This window comes from Hyla sarda, chromosome 2 (assembly GCF_029499605.1).
Source record: "Hyla sarda isolate aHylSar1 chromosome 2, aHylSar1.hap1, whole genome shotgun sequence".
NCBI lineage: Eukaryota > Metazoa > Chordata > Amphibia > Anura > Hylidae > Hyla > Hyla sarda.
Window position 1 is genome coordinate 179,600,706 of NC_079190.1, and position 23,018 is coordinate 179,623,723.

At 37.4% G+C, this 23,018-nt stretch overlaps 1 protein-coding gene and 1 long non-coding RNA gene across 3 annotated transcripts in view; one reads left to right on the forward strand and one right to left on the reverse strand.

Annotated features, from left to right (window-relative positions):
• Positions 1–23,018, forward strand: part of LOC130355559 (uncharacterized) — a 96,883-nt gene that overhangs the window by 70,054 nt on the left and 3,811 nt on the right. The gene's annotated exons all lie outside the window — the stretch shown is intronic.
• SHOX (short stature homeobox) overlaps positions 1–23,018 on the reverse strand; it is a 35,104-nt gene that overhangs the window by 5,903 nt on the left and 6,183 nt on the right. The window contains exons 3-4 of one of the 2 annotated variants that reach the window (XM_056555838.1): positions 19,561–19,618; positions 18,907–18,995 (exon numbers count right to left, since the gene is read on the reverse strand). In XM_056555838.1, coding sequence (XP_056411813.1) covers positions 18,907–18,995; positions 19,561–19,618 — 147 coding nt within the window. Of the gene's footprint in view, positions 1–18,906; positions 18,996–19,551; positions 19,619–23,018 lie in introns of both variants that reach the window. The other variant, XM_056555837.1, reaches the window with a different exon arrangement.

The following is a 23,018-nucleotide window of genomic DNA, read 5'->3' on the forward strand; positions in this document are numbered from 1 at the left end:
ACATTAGGAGGGGCTCCGTGCGGTAACGCACGGTGCAATCCAACCTGGCACCGTTGACCGCGGAAATGTGGAGTGGCTTGACAAGACGGGTCACCGGAATGCGGAATTTATTCACCAAGGACTCCCGAATAAAATTCCCAGAGGCACCAGAGTCCAGGCAGGCCACGGCTGAGAGGGAAGAGCTGGCTGAAGTAGAAATCCGTACAGGCACCGTGAGACGTGGAGAAGCCGACTTAGCATCAAGAGACGCCACACCCACGAGAGCTGGGTGCGAGCGTGCGTTTCCCAGACGTGGAGGACGGATAGGGCAATCCACCAAAAAATGTTCGGTACTGGCACAGTACAGACAAAGATTCTCTTCCTTACGGCGATTCCTCTCTTCCAGGGTCAGGCGAGACCGATCCACTTGCATGGCTTCCTCGGCGGGAGGCCTAGGCGCAGATTGCAGTGGAGACTGTGGGAGAGGTGTCCAGAGATCTAAGTCTTTTTCCTGGCGGAGCTCTTGATGTCTCTCAGAAAAACGCATGTCAATGCGAGTGGCTAGATGAATGAGTTCATGCAGGTTAGCAGGAGTTTCTCGTGCGGCCAGAACATCTTTAATGTTGCTGGATAGGCCTTTTTTAAAGGTCGCGCAGAGGGCCTCATTATTCCAGGATAGTTCTGAAGCAAGAGTACGGAATTGTACGGCATACTCGCCAACGGAAGAATTACCCTGGACCAGGTTCAACAGGGCAGTCTCAGCAGAAGAGGCTCGGGCAGGTTCCTCAAAGACACTTCGAATTTCCGAGAAGAAGGAGTGTACAGAGGCAGTGACGGGGTCATTGCGGTCCCAGAGCGGTGTGGCCCAAGACAGGGCTTTTCCAGACAGAAGGCTGACTACGAAAGCCACCTTAGACCTTTCAGTGGGAAACTGGTCCGACATCATCTCCAAGTGCAGGGAACATTGGGAAAGAAAGCCACGGCAAAACTTAGAGTCCCCATCAAATTTATCCGGCAAGGATAGTCGTAGACCAGAAGCGGCCACTCGCTGCGGAGGAGGTGCAGGAGCTGGCGGAGGAGATGACTGCTGAAGCTGTGGTAGTAACTGTTGTAGCATAACGGTCAGTTGAGACAGCTGTTGGCCTTGTTGCGCTATCTGTTGTGACTGCTGGGCGACCACCGTGGTGAGGTCAGCGACAACTGGCAGAGGAACTTCAGCGGGATCCATGGCCGGATCTACTGTCACGATGCCGGCTGGCAGGTAGTGGATCCTCTGTGCCAGAGAGGGATTGGCGTGGACCGTGCTAGTGGATCGGTTCTAAGTCACTACTGGTTTTCACCAGAGCCCGCCGCAAAGCGGGATGGTCTTGCTGCGGCGGTAGTGACCAGGTCGTATCCACTAGCAACGGCTCAACCTCTCTGGCTGCTGAAGATAGGCGAGGTACAAGGGAGTAGACAGAAGCAAGGTCGGACGTAGCAGAAGGTCGGGGGCAGGCGGCAAGGTTCGTAGTCAGGGTGGATAGCAGAAGTTCTGGTACACAGGCTTTAGACTCACAAAAACGCTTTCACTAGGCACAAGGGCAACAAGATCCGGCAAGGGAGTGCAAGGGAGGAGACCAGATATAGCCAGGGAGCAGGTGGAAGCCAATTAAGCTAATTGGGCCAGGCACCAATCATTGGTGCACTGGCCCTTTAAGTCTCAGGGAGCTGGCGCGCGCGCGCCCTAGAGAGCGGAGCCGCGCGCGCCAGCACATGACAGCAGGGGACGGGAACGGGTAAGTGACCTGGGATGCGATTCGCGAGCGGGCGCGTCCCGCTGTGCGAATCGCATCCCCAACGGCCATGACAGTGCAGCGCTCCCGGTCAGCGGGACTGACCGGGGAGCTGCAGGGAGAAAGACGCCGTGAGCGCTCCGGGGAGGAGCGGGGACCCGGAGCGCTAGGCGTAACAGGAACACATTTAGTTAACTGAAGCTGGGAGAAAAAAAATTATATATATTGTATCATATTAAGCTGCCTACAGATCAATTAAAGGTAAGCGTACACAGATTAATGAATAATAAATTATTGATTCATTCAAACATATGGTTGATATTAGGAACTATAAATACAGAGCTCAGTTTATTGTGCGAACATTAAACAGAATATCCCATTAAATCCGGTAAGATTTTTTTATTTTTAAATCACTTTAAAAACCATTTAAAAAACCAAAACATGTAAATGTTTACACAATTCGCTCTTTGTTTAAATAAAAATGGAATGAATAAGTCAATACATTTTAATCCATTATTTTCAGCTTTTTCCTATATTCTTAAACTAACAGTTTCTTTCTGCTTACTGATAGAGTTTCATATAAGCGTGCTTCTCATTTTCTCTCCCTTTATATAACATGCCTTAGTTTCAGGACATCCCCCTACTGTTTTAAATTAACTGTTTATATGTCTCATTTTGTCACTAATTGTTTCTCAGGTTTTTGTTTTTCACGGATGCAGAGTAAAGCTGCTGTAATACTGTAGCTTTTTTTTTTTTTTTTTCATTTTTTTTTTTTTTACCTTACCTATTGAATGGTATAAAGTGAAAGAGAACTTTCATTAGTAAATTTTATGTTACATAAGTAAATCAGTTAGACATCATAAATTCTTGAATACTGTGCAGTGGAATATTGACACTCCCTCACAAGTAGATACAATCTTTTTCATACTTCATGTCTCATATAAAATAGCAATGAGGCCTTCAAACTTCCTAGATATCCTAAAGAGAACAGATAGTTATTTTCTCATCAGTTACATTACTTTAAAAATTTAACTGATGAATTTAAAAAAAGAAAATGTAATTCCTTTACAAGGGAGTTTCTAAAAACATTCCGTGCTATTATTTTATTATGCTGTATTACTATACTGTATATGTAGCCTTGCATGCTGATGTTATATTGACACTGTTCTCTGTATGGTGTGACTAATAAAAATATTTGTTTAAAAAAAAAACTATGAGTTAAAAAAAATAATAATAATAATAGAGCTGAAGTTCATTTTATTGAAAAATCCTGTAAACCAATTTTATCAACCTGTAAACCAATTTTACGTGCTTCAATAAAATAGCTACTATCTGAAAGTACAAATTAACTCAATTGTCATGTATCTGCATAAGGTTTCCAAAACAAAAAAAAATTAAAGGCTTTAAACTCTATTCCAGTCCACAATCCAGATGTGTGTTCCAATCACGACAGTCAAATTATTCAAAGAAAAGGGAACATAACATTTTGGACAGGAATTACACATTTGAGACATTTCCCCTAACTACGGTACTTAATGCCAAATAAGCTAATAGCAGCTTGACAATAGCAATATTAGTAAAGTGAAAATAATTTGGCCTTGAGATTTGGTTGAGATAAAAAATGAAATGTGTCATTAAAAAAAGGTTAAAAAAAAAAAGGGTGAATATATGTGTATGAGATTCACAATTGTAGACCCCTGGCCATTGTGAATAGTTGCAGACTCTATATCCCAACAGTTACTTATTTTTTGCTATACAATATTTTAATATTATTTCACATTTTACTTGAACTTAATGTTTTGTGTAACTTTTCATTATTAATAACTTTTTTATGTGTGTGCATAATTTCCCAGTCTTAAAAACCATTAAAGAACATTAGTTGCTCAGAAAATTAGATTTATAATTAAAATTAGATTTATAGCATTTTAATTATTTTCTGTATTTCATAAAAAAGTAACCTATAAAATATATATTTATACTAATTCTTCTAATGTTTATTCAAATTCCATTCACTACCAGTTTCTGCATCAAGAGAAAGCAAGAGTCTCTATGGATTTAAAACACCTTCCAAAATGTTATATGCAAGCCTTCATTATTTTCATTGCTAAACATAAAGTTTGATAAGACTTTGATAAGTTTTTCATGAGTTTTTAAATTTACACTCCCAAAATTTTAATTCTTTCAATGGAATGTTCGGGGATTGTCTGACTGTATAAAGAGATTCATTGTTGCGGATATAATTAACACTCCCAAAATAAAATATTAAAATACCCAATAGAAATTAAGAACATATTGTAAACTTTAAAGTTAAATTAAGTTTACATATATATTATTGATGTTTTTATTTTGTATTTGGGATAAAAAGTATTACTTTTTTTCTTTTTCAGTTCAATTGACTTCATAATTTGTTTTTGACTCCTAATTAAGTACAAAATGTATAATTTGATTGGTGTCTGTGATTAAATAGTGCTGAAAATATCATTATTTATTATTATGGTTGTCATGCCATTTTAATAATCTGGTTTTGCTTAATAATTTCTTATATTACAACTTTATAATTCAAGACATTGAAGACCATGCCCTGACTAAAGTACTTTTTAGCAATTTTTTTTACATTAGTAAAAAAAAAAAAATACTAATAAACAATCTTATTAACTTATAATCGACTTATAACAGACTTTATCACCAGTAATACAATGATATAACATATGTATTTCTCTAAGTGTGAGCTCAATTTTCTGTGCACTAATAAATCTGTTTTTTATCATACATAAGGGAAGAAGATTCTTTAGGTGACTACGCTAACATAAGCATGAACACAGAATGCAAGTGAAGCATTTCTTGGGTTGGGAGAGTACAAATAAGCATTTATTTATGTTCTCATGAATCATAAGTAAAGTAACTGCATCATTTAATTTCCAACTTCATAACAGTAAACCTATTTAGCGGGCACTCTATTGAACCTTATTCCTTCATATTTTTCTTAGCATCATTTGCATTTAGTCTAGTGACCATAAGGCCAACTGCATGATTTGTCTTGTACATTTTTATTTGATAAAACATTAATGCATTGTTTATCTTTGATGGAAATTTTAATAAATATATATTATCTTTTAGGTCAATGTAAAATCCTCAAATGTGCCCATATACTGGGGCCACAACCACATGTGTGTAATTATTTGTTCCCATTATGTGTGCAATAGTTATAATGACCTTAATGTCCATCTAATGATTCTAATGAGTTCACAATGATGTAATTCCTGAAGGTTTTATTTTAGCCAACTTAATATCCATAGAACTTCTATTAAGAAGGGCGCTCTGGAGCTCATTATGTACATGCTAAAATGTCATAATAAGCAAGAGGGGATTCCATACCCCCTCTGATTCCCCCATCTCAATGTAGTTGAGTAAACTGAAAAAACAGTCATGACAAATTATGCCATGAAGGTAGCATATAACCACTAGGCCAAAGGTGTTCAGATGGTTTCTTATATTGTCCTTCTAGCAATGCTTTTTACTTTCATTGCAACTTAAAGGGGTTGTACACTGCCCTGCATTTCGGAGCTCCGCACGCAGCGTCCGGAAGCATACTCCGAACGCTGTGTGCGGGCTTCCATGTTCGCGGCCGCCGGGCGTGACATCAAGCCCGGTACCCCCGTGACGTCACGCCTGCCCCCTCAACGAAAGTCTATGGGAAGGGGGCGCGACCGCTGTCACGACCCCTTCCCATAGACTTTGGTAGAGGGGGCGGGCATGACGTCACGAGGGGGCCAGGCATGACGTTACGCCCGGTGGCCGCGAACATGGAAGCCCGCACACAGCGTTCGGAGTAATGAACTTCCAGACACTGCGTGAGGAGCTCCGAAATGCAGGGCAGCACACAACCCCTTTAAGGAAGCTCAGTCCCATTCAACAGTACAGGGAGTACATGGAGAATTCTCATTAACTGTGGGGCCACAATGCTTAACTTCTCACTACTCTAAAATTCATGAAATGTCCTAGGCGTATACCTGCAAAGTGTATACCATTAAAACATTTTCACATTTACTTTACAGAAACTGCAGTTCCTGCAAATTATCACAAATGTAAAACATAGTGGTGGTTCAAGCACAGTACCCTCCACAATCACCTGTGAGTTTCATCTGTACAATAATAACTATTTAGATGCAGTGGCCAATGATGACTGTGGCATCAAAGAGGTTAGACAGAGGGAAAGGGATTCCCTCTGTCACCCCAACCCAACCTAGAAAATACAATATTATTTAACCAGCCATGATAATGGTGTTTAAAAAAGCAGAATTGTCTAAGAAAAAAAAATGAGCCAACGAAAACAACTGACAAAATAAAAACAATGGTGGGGGGGTATAAAAAAATTATTTTTTAAAACAAATTTAGCACATACTGAAGGTCAAAAATAGGCTGCATCTTTAAGGTATTAATGGGTTGCATTGTATCTTACAATGTTTTAGATTTTAAATACTTTCATTGTTTACTGTTTAATATAACTAGTGTAATGTATATAATATATGGAACTTCATATATGAAGAACAGCATTTCACTTTCACTAGGCATTAGGCTTGGTTTTTGCATAATTTTTGAAGAATACAAAAATGTAAATATCAAAACCATAAAGTACAGTTGCAATGTGGATAAAACATATTTGTATTTCTACTATTATGAAAACAATCATTTAGAAAATATTGGCTGTATAAAAAAATCCACTAAAATGTGTAAAACTTGGCCAGTAATTTGAATAAATTGGCTCAAAATGTAGCCAGCAGCAGTAACAGGAATGTTACATTTATACAAGTTAATGTTATCTCTTTTTCCTGGCTCACCTATATCATTAATATATTCAGGCCATTAGGAGACTATATTTCATCACTAACAGTGAAAATGAAATATGTTTGCAGCCTCTTCTAAGGTTGAGTGAGGCACAGTGTAAATTTGTCATAAGGTACTCATGTTTATCTACATTTTCTACCATAAAATCCAGTTGAAATGGCCAAAGAAAAATGAGTTTGATTGAAAACATTTGTTTTGGACATCTGTCCAGTAACCACATGTATGCTTGCAGTTTGCCACTTTTTCCATACAAACATCAGTTTCTTCAATATGACTTTAGGGTGGCCAACAGTGTCTTATAAAGACCGGATTGTATCGTGCAAAGGCCTTTAAGCATTTGTCTATTTTGCAGTAGATCAAAGAAAAACATGTGATTATTTTAATTTATTTGTAAAATGTTTTAAAATTAAATCAGTGTATAAATACAGGAAATACTAGACACAAAACCATATTGTTCCACTATATAGTAACAATTAATTGTATTAAAAAAGTTTTGGGTTTACTAATTATTTAATTATTTAAAGCTCACACCTTCATAGGACAACAGTTTAGCAATAAAAAAAAAAGCATATCATAAAAGATGATATGTAGTTACATCATGGGCAGTTGAATACTATTTTGCCACCAACTTGTAGCAATTACGCAAACTTGATTTGAAAAGTCAAATTTTTTGGTAGGATATTTAGGCTATCTTTACACAGCATACAATTTGGTAATGTATTTCATTATATACGCACGTTTTCAGCTAAAATAAAAAAAATGCGTTGGCAAAAAAATTTGGCAAAAATGTGCATATTAAATTAAAATTAAAATTTAAATTGTGTGGTTATGGCCTTTGGAGGTTTTTAGAAATCTGTCACTTTCTTGAAAATTAAGGTTAATGGGTTAGATTTGTAGAGCAGTGTAGTGGATAACAACCAAATATTCCAGAAATAACTTTTGAAAAGCCCCTTTAAACATGAAAGAAGAAATCTAGTTAACAGACGCCAACGGTCCGTTATTTAAAATTAATTCTTGGAACGGTCCATTTAAATAACGGACTGTCAACATCAGTTTAAATTCGTATATACATCCATTTGTATCCGTTAATGTACTTTTTTTTTAGCATTTTAGGGTTAAGGTCACGTGATCTGACCTACCTTTGTTTTTTCTTCACTGAGCATGCTTAGTTGCAATAACAGATTGTAACGGATATTAAAACTAACAGACCTAAACTGAGGTTAATTCCGTCACCATAGAGTTCAATATTAACCCCTTAACGACAATGGATGTAAATGTACCTCATGTTGTCGTGGTACTTAATGCACCATGACATACATTTACGCTCCGCCATGACCGCAAGCACCAGTAGCGTAAATGTATGTCATGATGCGTTAAGTACCACGGCACCATGACGTACATTTATGTGCATTGTCATTAAGGGGTTAATATTAAAGTCTATGGTGATGGAATTAACCTCAGTTTATGTCTGTTAGGGCACAGCAGGTCCCAGCTGCTATCAGCAGCCAGGGACCCGCCGGTAATGGCGGACATCCGCAATCGCACAGATGTCCACCATTAACCCCTCAAATGCCATGATCAATACAGATCATGTCATCTGCCGCTGTGCAGTACTTTAAATGGATGATAAGATTGCCCACAGCGCTGCTGCGGGAATCTGATCATCCAGCATGGCGGCCGAAGGTCTCCTCACTTATTAAAATTAAAAAATGTTTAAAAAAATGTGAAAAATATGTGAAAAATCCCCTCCCCCAATAAAAAATTTAATCTTCCGTTTTTCCCATTTTACCCCCAAAAAAGCATTAAAAAAAATAATGAATAAACATATTTGGTATCGCCGCGTGTGTTAAAGTCTGCAATATATTGTTAATTATCCAGTACAGTGAACGGTGTGAACGTAAAAAAAAAAAGTCCAAAATTGCAGCTTTTTTTGTCACATTTTATTCCCAAAAAAATGTATACAAAATTTATAAAAAGTTAAATACAAGCAAAAGTGGTACCGATAAAAGCTATCCATATACCGCCCCATATACAGAAAAATTATAAAGTTATAGGGGGTAAATAGGGCAATTTCCAACATACTAATTTTATTAAAATAGTTTGAGATTTTTTTAAAGTGGTACAATTATAAAAGGCATATAACATAGGTATCATTTTAATAGTATTGACCCACAGAATAAAGAAAACATGTCATTTTTACTGTAAAGTGTAAAGCGTGAAAACAAAACGTTCACAAATTTGCTAAATTGCGGTTTTCTTTTTAATTTTCCCACACAAATAATATTTTATTGTTTTTTGTTGCGCCGTACTTTTTATGGTAAAATAAGTGATGTAATTACAAAGTAAAATTGGTGACACAAAAAACAAGCCCTTATATGGGTCTGTGGATGGAAATATAAAAGAGTTATGATATTTAGAAGGCGAAAATGCAAAAATAAAATTGGCCTGGTCCTTAAGGGGTTAAATTTATAATGGCCATTATGATGTCCATTTTTTCTGACAGAGAAAAAATTTGTATGTGCCTGGTATTCTTTTCTGTCAAAATAATGACATTAAGCGTAACTGATACTGGCAGAGATCAAAAATAGCCCAAAAAAATGAATGTGATTCGTTCATTTCAGTTTCTCAGACTACTCAATAGATCTGAGGAAAGGATATAGAAAACACTGATGTGAACTTAGCCTAAGTTATACCCATTTTATGTAATGGGATGGTGGAAATGTACAACTTCAATACTGGGAAACTCTTCAGACTCCTAATAATTTTTTTTTTTTTTTTTGCCAAAGCTGTTTGATAAACAGCAGTCTGAATATGTTTAGGCCATTGCTTAGCAACTAAGAATGTGATCAGAGGGTGACGTTACAGTTTGTGGAGATCCAAAGGGGACACTCAACCACCAGTACTTGTAAAGCCTAGAAGGGCCCAATAAATTCATACACTGCCACTTCTAGTCCCAGTTGGGAGAGATGAAAAAAGTGTCAGAGAGTTGTCAGTTTTTATCCCAGATTTCTTTCTTCGTGAATAAAATAGAATAATAAAAAAAAGATACATCTGGCTTATGCCTCCCAAGTGATATGCAAAATGTAATATTAAAAAAGTGTCCTCAACAATCTACGTTGGGCTGATTTATCAATACATAAGACAAAAATTGATTTATTAGCTCATAACAACCAATTAGAGCTCAGCTTTTATTTTACATACATCATGTATTTACATACAGTATGTATATGTTCATTTTGTTGGTATCAGTAAGACTGGGTTTACATATATCAGGCGTCCAGCATAGCTTCCCTATAGTGTGCTCCTAGAACTGATCCCATTTATTTTAATGGGACAGTTCACAATCATCCAGCATCTCAATTTTGACGACAGATAGTTAAACATGCCAGAGGGCACAGGACAGGGGAACGCCAGATGCCATACAACTGATGACAACTTGTCATCAGTTGTGTCGAGATCTAGGCTGAGTTCACTTATGCCGGATGCCGGACATTTGTGAACTCAGCCTAATTTAGCCTAACAGTGAGGCTATGTTCACACGGGTGAATGTCCACACGAAAAAAAATTCTGCACAGACATTCATCTGACAGCGGAGCACTGGCAGAACATGCCAAGGCTAGGTCTGCTCTGAAATGCACCATCTCATAGACGGCAATGTATTTCCATGCGGAGTCTGCAGCAGAATCCCATTGAAATCAATTGGACTTTGCTGCTGCAGAATCTCTGCTGCGGCGGAAATTTGATTGTGTGAACATAGCTTTACTGCACTCTTGTGTACTCTGTAGACATAGGTGGGAAACCATAATGGTAAATTCACATGTGCAGAAATTTTTACAACTATCAGCTGATCCACAATAGGTCAACCTTTGCTCCAGCTATGTGGTTTTATGTGAAGTTTTGTATCTATTTTTATAAAGAACCGGATCTTAAGTGCCGGCTTATGCTGGGTTGACATCACGTTTTTGCCATACTGTTTTCAATCCGTTTTCCTAAAGAAAACTGTATGGCAAAAAAACAGATGGAACAGTATGGAAAAAAGTTAACCGTATGCGTTTTTAAACAATATACTGTTTTTAAAAGTGCATACAGTTCCGTCAGTTTTTATAGAAAAAAAACCCATACGTTTTTGAAAATGTTGTCCATTTTTAATGGGAGAGGTCTTGGGTGGGGACTTAAGGATTCTAATGCGCATGTGCAAAGTAAAAACGTATACACTTTTCCTGTATGGAACCGTATACATGTGCGTTTCCCATTGACGTCCATGTTTAAAAAAATCGTATGCGGTTGCAGTACAGTTTTTAAACCGGAGACAAAATCGTGGTCAACCACGGTTTTGACTCTGGTTTAAAAACTGTACTGCAACCGGATACGTTGGTTTTTTTTCTATAAAAACTGACGGAACTGTATGCACTTATAAAAACAGTATACTGTTTAAAAACGCATACGGTTTACTTTTTTCCATACTGTTCCATCCGTTTTTTTGCCATACAGTTTTCTTTAGAAAAACGGATTGAAAACAGTATGGCAAAAACGTGATGTGAACCAAGCCTAATGTGGCATTTCTACTGCTTACAGAAGTGCTTCCATCCAAACAACCTTATTTAATATAACAAATCACTACACAATTGAATTGGGTGGGAACTTTTTTTTTTATTAACCCCTTCATGTCCCAGCTAGTTTTGGCCTTCAGTTTTTTCAAATCGAACCTGTGTCTCTTTAAGTGGTAATAACTTTGGACTGTTTTTGCCTGGCAAAGTGATAAATTGGTAAATTTTTGTTGATACATGAAGCGATTTTTGGGAAAAACTTGTGAAAAATTGTAAGAGAAATAGTCATGCCAAATAAATGTAGTTATTAATTCACATCCACAATATGTCTACTTTATGTTGGCATCATTTGTTAAACATTCTTTTACTTTTTTACGACATTAGAAGGCTTATATTATTATGAGCATTTTTTCAAATTTTCTACAAAAGTTCAAAATCTAATTTTTTGAGGGGAACAATTAAATTTTGAATATATATGTGTATATATATATATATATACACATATATATATATACACACACACACATATATATATATATCTATATATACACATGTATATATATTTTTTTTTTTACTTCTGTACAACAGCTCCCCCTAGTGTCTAGTGCACAAGATACGCAGTAACAGGTTTAGGACACTAGGGGGAGCTGTTGTACAACTAAACAGCAGCTTTACACAAAAAAATTTAATACATTTCTGTACATGCTTCACCCAGAAGTGAAGCATGCAGGCGGGCACAGTGTCGGCAGCTCAGGACAGGTGAAGGACATTTGGGGAAGGGGGACAGGTAAGGGACACTGCGGACTCCTAGCAGAGCAGTATGTGTGTCCTAGTAGAGCAGTATGTGTGATCGGGACACACATGTTGCGCTGCTTTGGATTTTTATGTGCAAAATGCTGCAATCAGCTAGTCAGATTTGACTAACTCATAGGAGCGATGGCTGCGAAGGGGTGACGAAACCCCCCTAGGTCCCGAGGCAAGATGGCTGGCTATTAGTAATAGCCACCATCTTACCGGGAGTGGCGGGATGCCATGAGTAGCGGCCAGTATCAGCATGACGTACATGTACGTCATAGGTCGGGAAAACCCGGACATGACGTACATGTATGTCGTGGGTCGGGAAGGGGTTAAGGTAAGGCATTGTGGATACATTGTGGGAGTTCAGTTCAAAGTCACAAAGTTAAATAATGTGAGCTGTTAGTTAAACTATGGTATGCTTCCAAGGTAACACTGGGCATATGAAGGGCATGGTTTCCTATTAGGTTGAAGAGGCCTATACCTAGGGGTATTTCTGCCGGCTACATTTTTTTTATCAGGCAATAAGCATTAGTGCAATAGTTATAATTCAATAGTATTAAACATAGGTCCATGCTGTAAGCACTGATCAAAAAATACTTTGTTGTACTGCACTTGTGTTAATATGCAAGTACCAGTTATGCATGGTGCTTGCTCAATGAGATCATATAAATGAATTTCAGGTTTAATCGTATTGGTTTATTTGCAATATAGTTTGATATGACAGAAGGATCCCAAAGTGCCGGATATGTTGAGCTCAAAGACTTCCAAAATGTATTGGGAATTATAATTTAAAAACATTTCCAAACAAAAATGTATTGCCTATGTACATCAATCATATCATTACTTATCTTTTCTAATCTGCTCTGGAATAATGAAATCTGCACTCCTATTGGTTATAAGGAGCAAAGCAAAAATCAAAAAACATTGCTGCACAAATGGGTCCAGCTGGATTGCTTGACACACCAGATAAGGGGATGCATCTTTCAGTGTTCTCCCATCCGGCCTACAGAAGTAACTGGGCGCCAGACCTTGCCACAACTGATGCAGTTTGCCATCAGTTTTGGCCGGTTAACCAGCTTTAACAAGTACTGAAGCATGTGATGGCACCCTTATACTAACTATCATTAAAATCCCTCTGCTCTTTTTGGCCTGCCCCCCTTTTTGCACTAGTTAAAGTTTGTTGCCAATTTCCCCGGCTTGACTGGTTACAACTTGCTTGTTTGTTATAGACAATTAACATGTATCCAAATCTGCACTTCTTGTTTGTTACCCTATCTGTTCCCAATCACTTGTTCTCTTATGGACCTACCTTCGGTATTGGAAAATGTTAAATAAAAAAATGAAAATAAAAAGTAAATCTAAGCTTAAAGGGGTACTCCGGTGGAAAACATAATTTTTTTTAATCAACTGGAAGTTAAAGATATTTTTATATTTTTAAATTACTTCTATCCTTCCAGTACTTATTAGCGGCTGTATATTACAGAGAAAGCTCTTTTGTTTTTGGATGCCTTTTTTTCTGTTCACAGTGCTCTCTGCTGACACCTCTGTCTATATCAGGAACTGTCAAGAGCAGCATAGGTTTGCTATGAGGATTTGCTCCTGTTCTGGACAGTTCCTGATACGGACAGAGGTGTCAGCAGAGAGCACCGTGGACAGGAAAAAAAAAATCCAAAAAGAAAATAACTTTCTCTGTAGTATATAGCAGCTACTAGAAGGATAAAGATTTTTTAATAGAAGTAATTTACAAATCTGTTTAACTTTCTGGCACCAGTTGATAAAAAAAATATATATTTTCCACCAGAATACCCCTTTAAGATCTACCATTTATTATGCCAAAGTAGAAGATTTGATGAATATTTGAAATGTTTAAGCTTAGTGAAGAAACATTAAAGGGTGCCTAATGGATAGTTTACATTTGCTAACAATTCCCAGGAAATGATTATTATTAATGATATATCTTTAGTACACTGCTAAGACCATGGACATTCCAGAATTAAGATGATCTCAGATTGCAAATGAAGTATTTATGACAGAGGTCAAGATCAAGGCTACTGGATGCTGAAGCTAAGGAACATTACTGTATGGGTTTATTCATACTGTATGTGGCCATGAGTCATAACATGATTGTTGCGGTTTTTGACTAAACCTCTATATGTGAATGACTTCCAATTTGTTAAATCCTATAGCATTAGTCATTCCACTCATCCCTTTTTTACATCATGCGCACATTTCCTACTTTCATCCTTAATATGAATTTAATGTTAATACAAGTAACAAGCCTGCCTAAATACAAATGCACGATTCTCCATCTAATCCTAAAAAAGGGATATATAAAATGAATGCAAGTTTTATGTTTCTTAACCATTACAGGTCATTATTTATATTTTGGTTATAATCTATAATAATACTTAGCAATCCCTTCCAAGCATGAATGCCCCTGTAAGTAATAAGAAAGCATAACCAATACATGTCATTGGTGATGTATAGACATATCCTTTCCTACCTTATCTTTAAAGGGGTACTACAGTGGAAAACTTTATTTTTTATTTTATTTTTTTTTTTAAATCAACTGGTGCCAGAAAGATAAACAGATTTGTAAATTACTTCTATTAAAAAATCTTAATCCTTCCAGTACTTATTAGCATCTGAATACTACAGAGGAAATGGTTTTCTTTTTGAACCATAGAGCTCTCTGCTGACATCATGACCACATTGCTCTCTGCTGACATCTCTGTCCATTTTAGGAACTGTCAAGAGTAGGAGAAAATCCCCATAGCAAACAGATGCTGCTCTGGACAGTTCCTAAAATGGACAGAGATGTCAGCAGAGAGCACTGTGCTCATGATGTCAGCAGAGAGCTCTGTGTTCCAAAAAGAAAACCATTTCCTCTGTAGTATACAGACCCTAAAAAGTACTGGAAAGATTAAGATTTTTTTAATAGAAGTAATTTACAAATCTGTTTAACTTTCTGCCACCAGTTCATTTAAAAAAAAAAAAAAAAAAAGTTTTCCATGGTAGTACCCCTTTAAACTCAATATATTCTGAGATGTATGTTGTGAGATTCCCAGCTACAACAACATGATTTGGTAACATTCCCATGAAATGTATAAGCTGTGTTTGTCTTTGTGTGGATACCCAGGGATTGTCATGTCAAAAAAACTTTTTGAGTGCCTTGATGCATGTCATGATATTGTGTTAAATGAGTTTCAGGAGCAATTGGAATCCTTAGCTAAACTAAAGGAAAGGTAAGGGTGGACACATCTGTACGTGCAACCAATCACACATCATATAAGGTTTTTCATATAATAAAATAAAAATTGGAAAAAATTGTATTCAATCTTCTGATGTTGCCAACCTTACCAATAGACTTTACTACCATGTTACGATTTGTATTTGATTTACATTATTGGATACACTTATATTACAGTCACATTCAGGCAGAGGAATCAGTTCCCTCCACCTGTTGCACAAAAAACATGGGTACAATGGAACATTTGTGGTCTCCCTACTTGCCATTCAGCAGGATAATGGCTTAAAGGGGTACTCCACTGCCCCAGGGTCCGGAACATTTAGTTCCGAATGCTGGGTACGGGCTGCGGGGGTCGTGCCATCACACGTACGTCACGCCCCCTCCCATAGACTTGCATTGAGGGGGTGTGATGTCATGAGGGGCATGGCCATGATGTCATGACCCCCGCACCCAGCGTTCTGAACTAAACGTTCTGGATGCTGGGGCAGTGGAGTACCCCTTTAACATTCCCACTTGCAGGAGCATATCCTTTAATATTTCTTCAGATGGGACTGATAGCTTTTAAAGCCCTGCCACTTAATACATGATTGATGATGATAATGCCAAAATGTTTTCTGTAAAATAGGGCACAGACTGTCTTAAATAGAAAAGAATGATTGGGCTATGATTTTTCTCCAGCTTCCATATTAATGACAAGAAGCAACTTAACCCCTTCTCACAGTACACTGTAATTCTACTTCATGGTGTACACTAACATTCCACACCACAGTGTACAGTTACATTGTAGGGATGATGTAGGCACAGAAGTGGTATCCATGACATCAGCAGCTCTCTAATCCCGTCACCTCATCATTGCCCTGCAACATGATCTTGGGACACCAATGGGTCATCCTGGCAACTGGAGCCTAACAAACACCCTCATGCAAAAAAAAAGGGTCATTGAGCTATCATCAGGCATTTGCTGCAAGGGCAACCTTTGGTGCTAACTCCAATCCTGGCATCTCATTGGTGCTCTGCAATGTGATCATGGGGTACCAAAGGCCTGCCTTAGCAAAGAAGGGGCCTAACAAAGGTGCTCAGAAAAACAAAAGGATTATTGGGTCATGAGCTTTTATATCAATAAGCAGAACTATCTTAACCTTTTTCTCCTCTGTGATGTAACCATACTTCATGGAGAGAACTAACTCCCCTCATGTCGACATACAGTTACATCATGGAAATGAAGTGGGAACAGAAGCTGTGCCTATGCTATTAGTAGCAAGTGATATCTCCAATGGCAAGAATCAGAGATAACTCTGATCCTGTCAATGTGAATGTGGGGCATCAATGGGCTGCCTAGACAGCCGGGGATCTAACAAAGGCCTACTATAGCTATGTAACAAAAGCACTAGTAAAAGGCAATAATGCTTTGGTATACTGCACAAAAAATTCATGATATTGCCATGACTGTAAAGATCAACATATAGTAATAAACATCGTAATTATTCTGCACAGTAAATTGTGCAATTGCAGTGAAATTGTTTTGGGTTTTTTCATCCTCACTAAATAAATTTCACAAAAAGACAGACACAAAAGTTTTGATTGGACAGGTTCTTCTAAGACCCCCACCAACCAGCAGAATGAGCAGGGAGAATTATGGAGTAGCGAAGTTTACCCCCTATCTCACAATCATCAATTTCCTGCGGCCCCACAAACTTATAATGGAGCCACAAGGTGTAGGTTATTGTGAGCCTGGGAGTAAAGTATGCCACTGCACACTTCTGGCTCATTCCGATCGGTGTGGGTTTCAGCACTGAGACCCTGTCTGATCAGACATTTTTACATCTCTCTCACATGTTGAAAGTGATTTCAAATGATTAATTACTTTAATAAGTACCCCAAAATGGTGGCATAAAAAAAAACAGCAATCAAAAAAAGTATGTATATAGCGTGTACGGCTTGGCTTGGAATGCAAAAATGAAAAATAAAAGAAATGCTTTGTCATGAAGGCCCAAAATAGGTTTATACTAACATAGATAAAAGGGCTTTTTTTCATAAAATTATGTCATATTACTATGATGTTATATAACTTTGTGATCATTGGGGCAAAGAGTAATGCTGGGATAGAAGGGGATGCAGCGCTGATTTACTGAAGTGGCCCCTTTTTTTCTGTGCACAGTGGTAACTTCCCCAAGCATCTATTGTGTAGGGGATCTGCAGTGAGGCTCCATTTAAGTGCATGTAGCTGCCTGCAGGTCCCTGTTCAGTCAGGTGGCCAGGAACACTGTGGCATCTTCTTTCTCAAGTTTAAGTGATGGCACCATATCCTAGTGATCTGCCATCACTTTATGAGATGGCAATACACCTTTATACGTGTTTGCACACAATTAAAATGGCCCTTTTTAGCCATTAAATGACCATAAAAGGTGGTTTTATGGTGGAAAAAATGGGTTTCTTATAGAAATGTGTTCAATTGTTAATTTAATCAGCATGTTTTTTATTTTCAGCTCATTTTTGGTAAAGTACAGCAGAAATACAAAAAATCTTCAGAAAAACTTTATCAAAGTAGGCAGAAGAATTTAAACAAATGTGCTTAAAATAACTTTTTACAAAAAAAACTGAAGATTTTTAGTTTTTTTATGGCTACAAAAATGTATGTAAACCTAACCTTAAAGGGGTACTCCGGTGGAAATTATTATTATTTTTTTTATCAACTGGTGCCAGAAAGATTTATAAATTACTTCTATATCAAAAATTGTAATCCTTCCAGTATTTACCAGCTGCTGTATACTCCAGAGGAAGTTGTACAGTTCTTTTCAGTGTGACCATGGTGCTCTCTACTGCCACCTCTGTCCATGTCAGGAACTGTCCAGAAAAGGAACAAATCCCCATTGCAAACCTCTCCTGCTTAGCCCAGTTCATGACACAGATAGAGGTATTAGCAGAGAGAACTGTGGTCAGACAGAAAAGAACTATACAACTTCTTGTGGATCATACAGCAGCTGATAAGTACTGGACGGATTAAGATTTTTAAATAGAAGTAATCTACAATTCTGTTTAACTTTCTGGAGCCAGTTGATATGAAAATAATTTTTTTCCACTGGAGTACCCCTTTAAGCTTACCATTGCACACATATAAACTATCCCTTAGACACATATACGGTTTCGAAATATAATAGTTTTCAGTATCTTAAGGGAATGTAACATAGAAACATATAACATGGCCTACACATTCGAAACAGCCATTCTGACAAATTTAACCAAGCCAATTAAAAAGGTACTCCGGCCTTAAAACATCTTATCCCATATCCAAAGGATAGGGGATAAGACGTACGATTGCAGGGGTCCTGCCACTGGGGACCCCCGAAATCTGTCATTGTGCACCCACCTTTGTGAGCTCTCTGGAGCGCTGGAGGCTCTGAGTGTGTAGCGTGATGACCACGGGGCCGGAGTATCGTGACAACCTGTGCCCCCGTGTGACGTCATGCCCCGCCCCCAGAATGCAAGTCTATTGGAGGTGGCACGACGGCCAGCAGCGGGACCCCCGCGATCATACATCTTATCCCCTATCCTTTGAATAGGAGAAGATGTATTAGGGCCAGAGTACTCCTTTAAGGCCTCCGTTAATACATGATTGTAACTGATCTAAATCACATCTGAATAACAGGGAAAATAAAACATAATAATGTAAGATTTTACACTATATGGATTATAATTTTGAAGTATTTCAATTTACCTGTTGAAAAGGCATCCTCAGTGCTCCCATGTTCACATATGGTGCAACTCTACATGTTTCTAAATGACTTGCTGTTCCCAGAATGACACCTATAAAGTATGTAAAAGTAAATAATGTTGGCAACTCATTCATGAAGAATAGCGTGTAGATCTGCATGCATGAAAATGATAGTTCATTCCTAAAGTGTGACTGATAATGCTAGTGTTCCAGTTTACTGTATAGAATGTTAAATAATGTTCATTATTAAACTATAAATATTTAAGAAATAATATTTTTATATTAACTAAAACTTTGGATACATAACAGTAGGTATGTAAAATATTCTGTAAGTGCCCTTCCCAGATACCATACTACATGACTTTTTTTTTTTTAAACTCAATGTTAATATTATGGAATAGTAAGGTCACGTAAACTATGGATTACATAGGAGTTATCCAGTATAGTTGGCTGCTAATACTTCCCTAGGTTGAAAGCTGCTGTAGGTAAAATCACACTAGACAGCTCTTTTAGATGCATTGTGAATTATTTGGATTAGTTGTGCTTCCAAGCTACTAGTACACATGTTATTTATACAATGTAAAAATAGAAGAACCCTTTGCCACCTGAATAAATTTCCAAGACTGCATTGGGTTTGGATCTACTCACCATACCCACCTTTATGCATTTGATTTTCTTGTTTTCTACATTTCGCTCTTCGGTTCTGAAACCAAACCTGAGAAACATTACAGGAATTGAAGACACTCCAGATAAGGGTAGTTAAAAAAAAAATCTATACATAATAAATATATATATATATATATATATATATATATATATAATAAGAATATGATTAATAGTAAAAGATGTTAGGTGTGTGTGTGTGTGTGTGTGTGTGTGTGTGTGTGTGTGTGTGTTTGTCCATGTTAGTATCTGAATTGTTCTGAGAAAATGTTCAATTAAAAGACCAACTATATTTTGGTAATTACAACTGTGATAAAGATAAATAATACAGTATACACTTAGGAAATATTACTATTTTACTATAACTTATGCACCATATGCCACAAATACTATAACTTTGCCAAAGTACAAACACTGGTTGCAAAAAAACATATGCCTGAAAAAGGATTGCTTCCCCTGTAGTGTCTTTCTCTGTGTGTTTTCATATTTTTTTTTATTCAGTTAAACCACATATAATTAAATTATGTAAAAACTGTTGTCAGTTTTTATTAGTATAAAACATTTTTACATTTTTGTTAATGACCTTAAATGGGATTTGACAGATAATATAAATATAAGTTAACAAAATGCTAGTGTGATTGTGGCCTAGATAGATAGAGAGGGAGAGACAGAGATGGGAGAGAGAGAGAGAGAGAGAGAGAGAGGGGGGGGGGGAGAGAGAGAGAGTGGGGGAGAGAGAGAAGGTGAGAGAGAGAGAGAGAGAGAGAGAGAGAGAGAGAGAGAGAGAGAGAGAGAGAGAGAGAGAGAGAGAGAGAGAGAAAGAGAGGGAGAGAGAGAGGGGGAGAGAGAGAGAGAGAGAGAGAGAGAGAGAGAGAGAGAGAGAGAGAGAGAGAGAGAGAGGGAGAGAGAGAGAGAGAAAGAGAGAGAGAGTGAGAGAGAGAGAGAAAGAGAGAGAGCAAAAAAGAGAGAGAGAAAGAGAGAGAAAAAATAGATACAGAAAAATTATGATAGATAGAGGAAAAAATAGGTGCAAAAGAATAATGATATATAGATAGATAATTAGAGAGAGAAAAAAGAGAGAGAGAATACATAATAGATACAGAAAAATTATGATTGATTAATAGATAGATAGAATATGAGATAGATAGATAGATAGATAGATAGATAGATAGATAGATAGATAAATACATGGATAGATAGATAGATAGATAGATAGAATATGAGATAGATAGATAGATAGATAGAGAAATAAATAGATAGATAGAATATGAGATAGATAGATAGATAGATAAATAAATGGATAGATAGATAGAATATGAGATAGATAGATAGATAGATAGAATATGAGATAGATAGATAGATAGATAGATAGAATATGATATAGATAGATATATAGATAGATAGATAGATAGATAGATAGATAGATAGATAGAGGAACAATTAGACTGATAAACAATTGTCCTTACAAAAACACATTAAAAGCTGCAAATATCAGTAAACAAATGAACAGATTCCAAGACCTTTTAGTTCTAGAGAAAAGGGGATCCCTGAGTTATTCAGCTATCACCAGGGATTGATAATTATTTCAGATGTTAATACATGGTTACTGGCCATTCAGAAACTCTGAGCTGAGAAGTAATATAAAGAGCTTAAGAGATCATAAGCCCAGGATATTTCCTTCCACTCTGACTGGTGTAGAATCTATATTCTTCAATGATAAGAGTGGAGGAAAAGAATTGCTCAGACTAACTTTTTTATATTTTTTTTTACATATCTGCACCAACTGCACATGCGGTTTTGTAATAGAATTGTGATGTGGATTGCAGAGACATATTGTTGTATAACTATGAATAAATAACGTTTCAGCAGCTCCAAAAAAACCATCAGGAATAAGCATCAGCAGGAAGGTGGGAAGTGTTACCTAAAAGTCAGTACTTTCCAAGCCAGACAATTACTACTGTTCCATTCATACTAGCTGCACTTTCTGCTTTGCATTCCCCTCCAAGCTTTGTTCAATTGCTTTAATGATGGTCATTTACAAGGCAGTAATTAGTGCAAAGAAACTCTGGAAGACATTCATCACAGTGATGTGGAGAGCAATGTCATGTGTGAGGAGGTGCCCCATACTTCACAGGGAAGCAGTGAGGGTCCTCCATAATAGAGGGTCAGCAGAGTTTACATGGCCCACCGCAATCTCTGCTTGGCCCTGCGATCCTGATCCTTTTACATTATCAAAGCCACACACCAGCTAAGGGGTAGTGTCAATTCACTGGAAGCTACTTAGACCCTGGTGTGTGTATAGACCCTGCAGACAAAGGGGGAAGCGCAGTGTGTAATGTGATTATGGTCTATGGAGGGGAGGACACTTTTCATAACTCCTGGCACATTCATTTTTGGAATAAATACATGAAGCCATTGTAGTCATGGGACAAGAAAAAAAAAAAAAACATGAGGTTACGATGACAAATAAAAGTGATGAATTATCCAGTAGGTTAAGCAATAATAAATCAGGATTGTGATCAATCCCTATTAGGCCTGAATCTGCTAAGTAAAGCGCACTACACTGTTTTAGACAGTTATTTCTTCATTAAGGATCACTCAGTGATTTCTTTCACAAATACTCTAATCTGATTTCCCTTTGATTTCCATTAGAGACAGTGAATAATGACATTTAATTTAGCTGTGCGCCATAAAGCAAGAGATATTCCTTGTAATTGAATTACTGCCTGCTCCTCACTATGGGCTCATAACTTTCAATTATAACCCTGACAGCTGGGTGGTATGGGGTTCCAGGACACGCTAAAAATAAAAGGTTAATAAGGAGCAGGCAGGCAGAGGAGCATCAATTTATTTACAGCAAATTTCCACTCTCAATTGAAACTGGATCGTCTAACAACAAGGACAGTGTGTGCTTATTACAACAAGCCACTGAGTATTTACTATATAAAATGCCTCCCTGTCCTGCTCCTATACTGCTCCCCACCCAGGTAGTCCTCCGACCCGACCACCCTCCTGCATTACTAATATTATTGGAAATGTTTTCTGATTTCTATCGTATAATTAGCTTCCTCTTTCCCAAACTGTCCAACTCATTCTAGTTCATACAGATGACATTTTTTTTTTCCAAAGATCACATTTTTTTTTTTTTCATGCCCTCACCTGAATCAATATAGACATTTTGGTAGAGATCTGAAAGTAGTTTAAGGAGCAATTTTCTGCAACTTTGGACATCCTGAGAAAGTGCTACTCTAATAAATGGTAGAATTACAAGTCATTTATTTTTCTAGGAACAAGACATCAAAGCAGTGGAAGATATTATAGGTGTAGAACAGCAGAACTGTGCTAATGATGGGAAAGAATATATCCCCCCCCCCCCCCCCCCTGCTACATTGAAAAGAAACAAGACTTTTTTGATATATATATATATATATATATATATATATATATATATA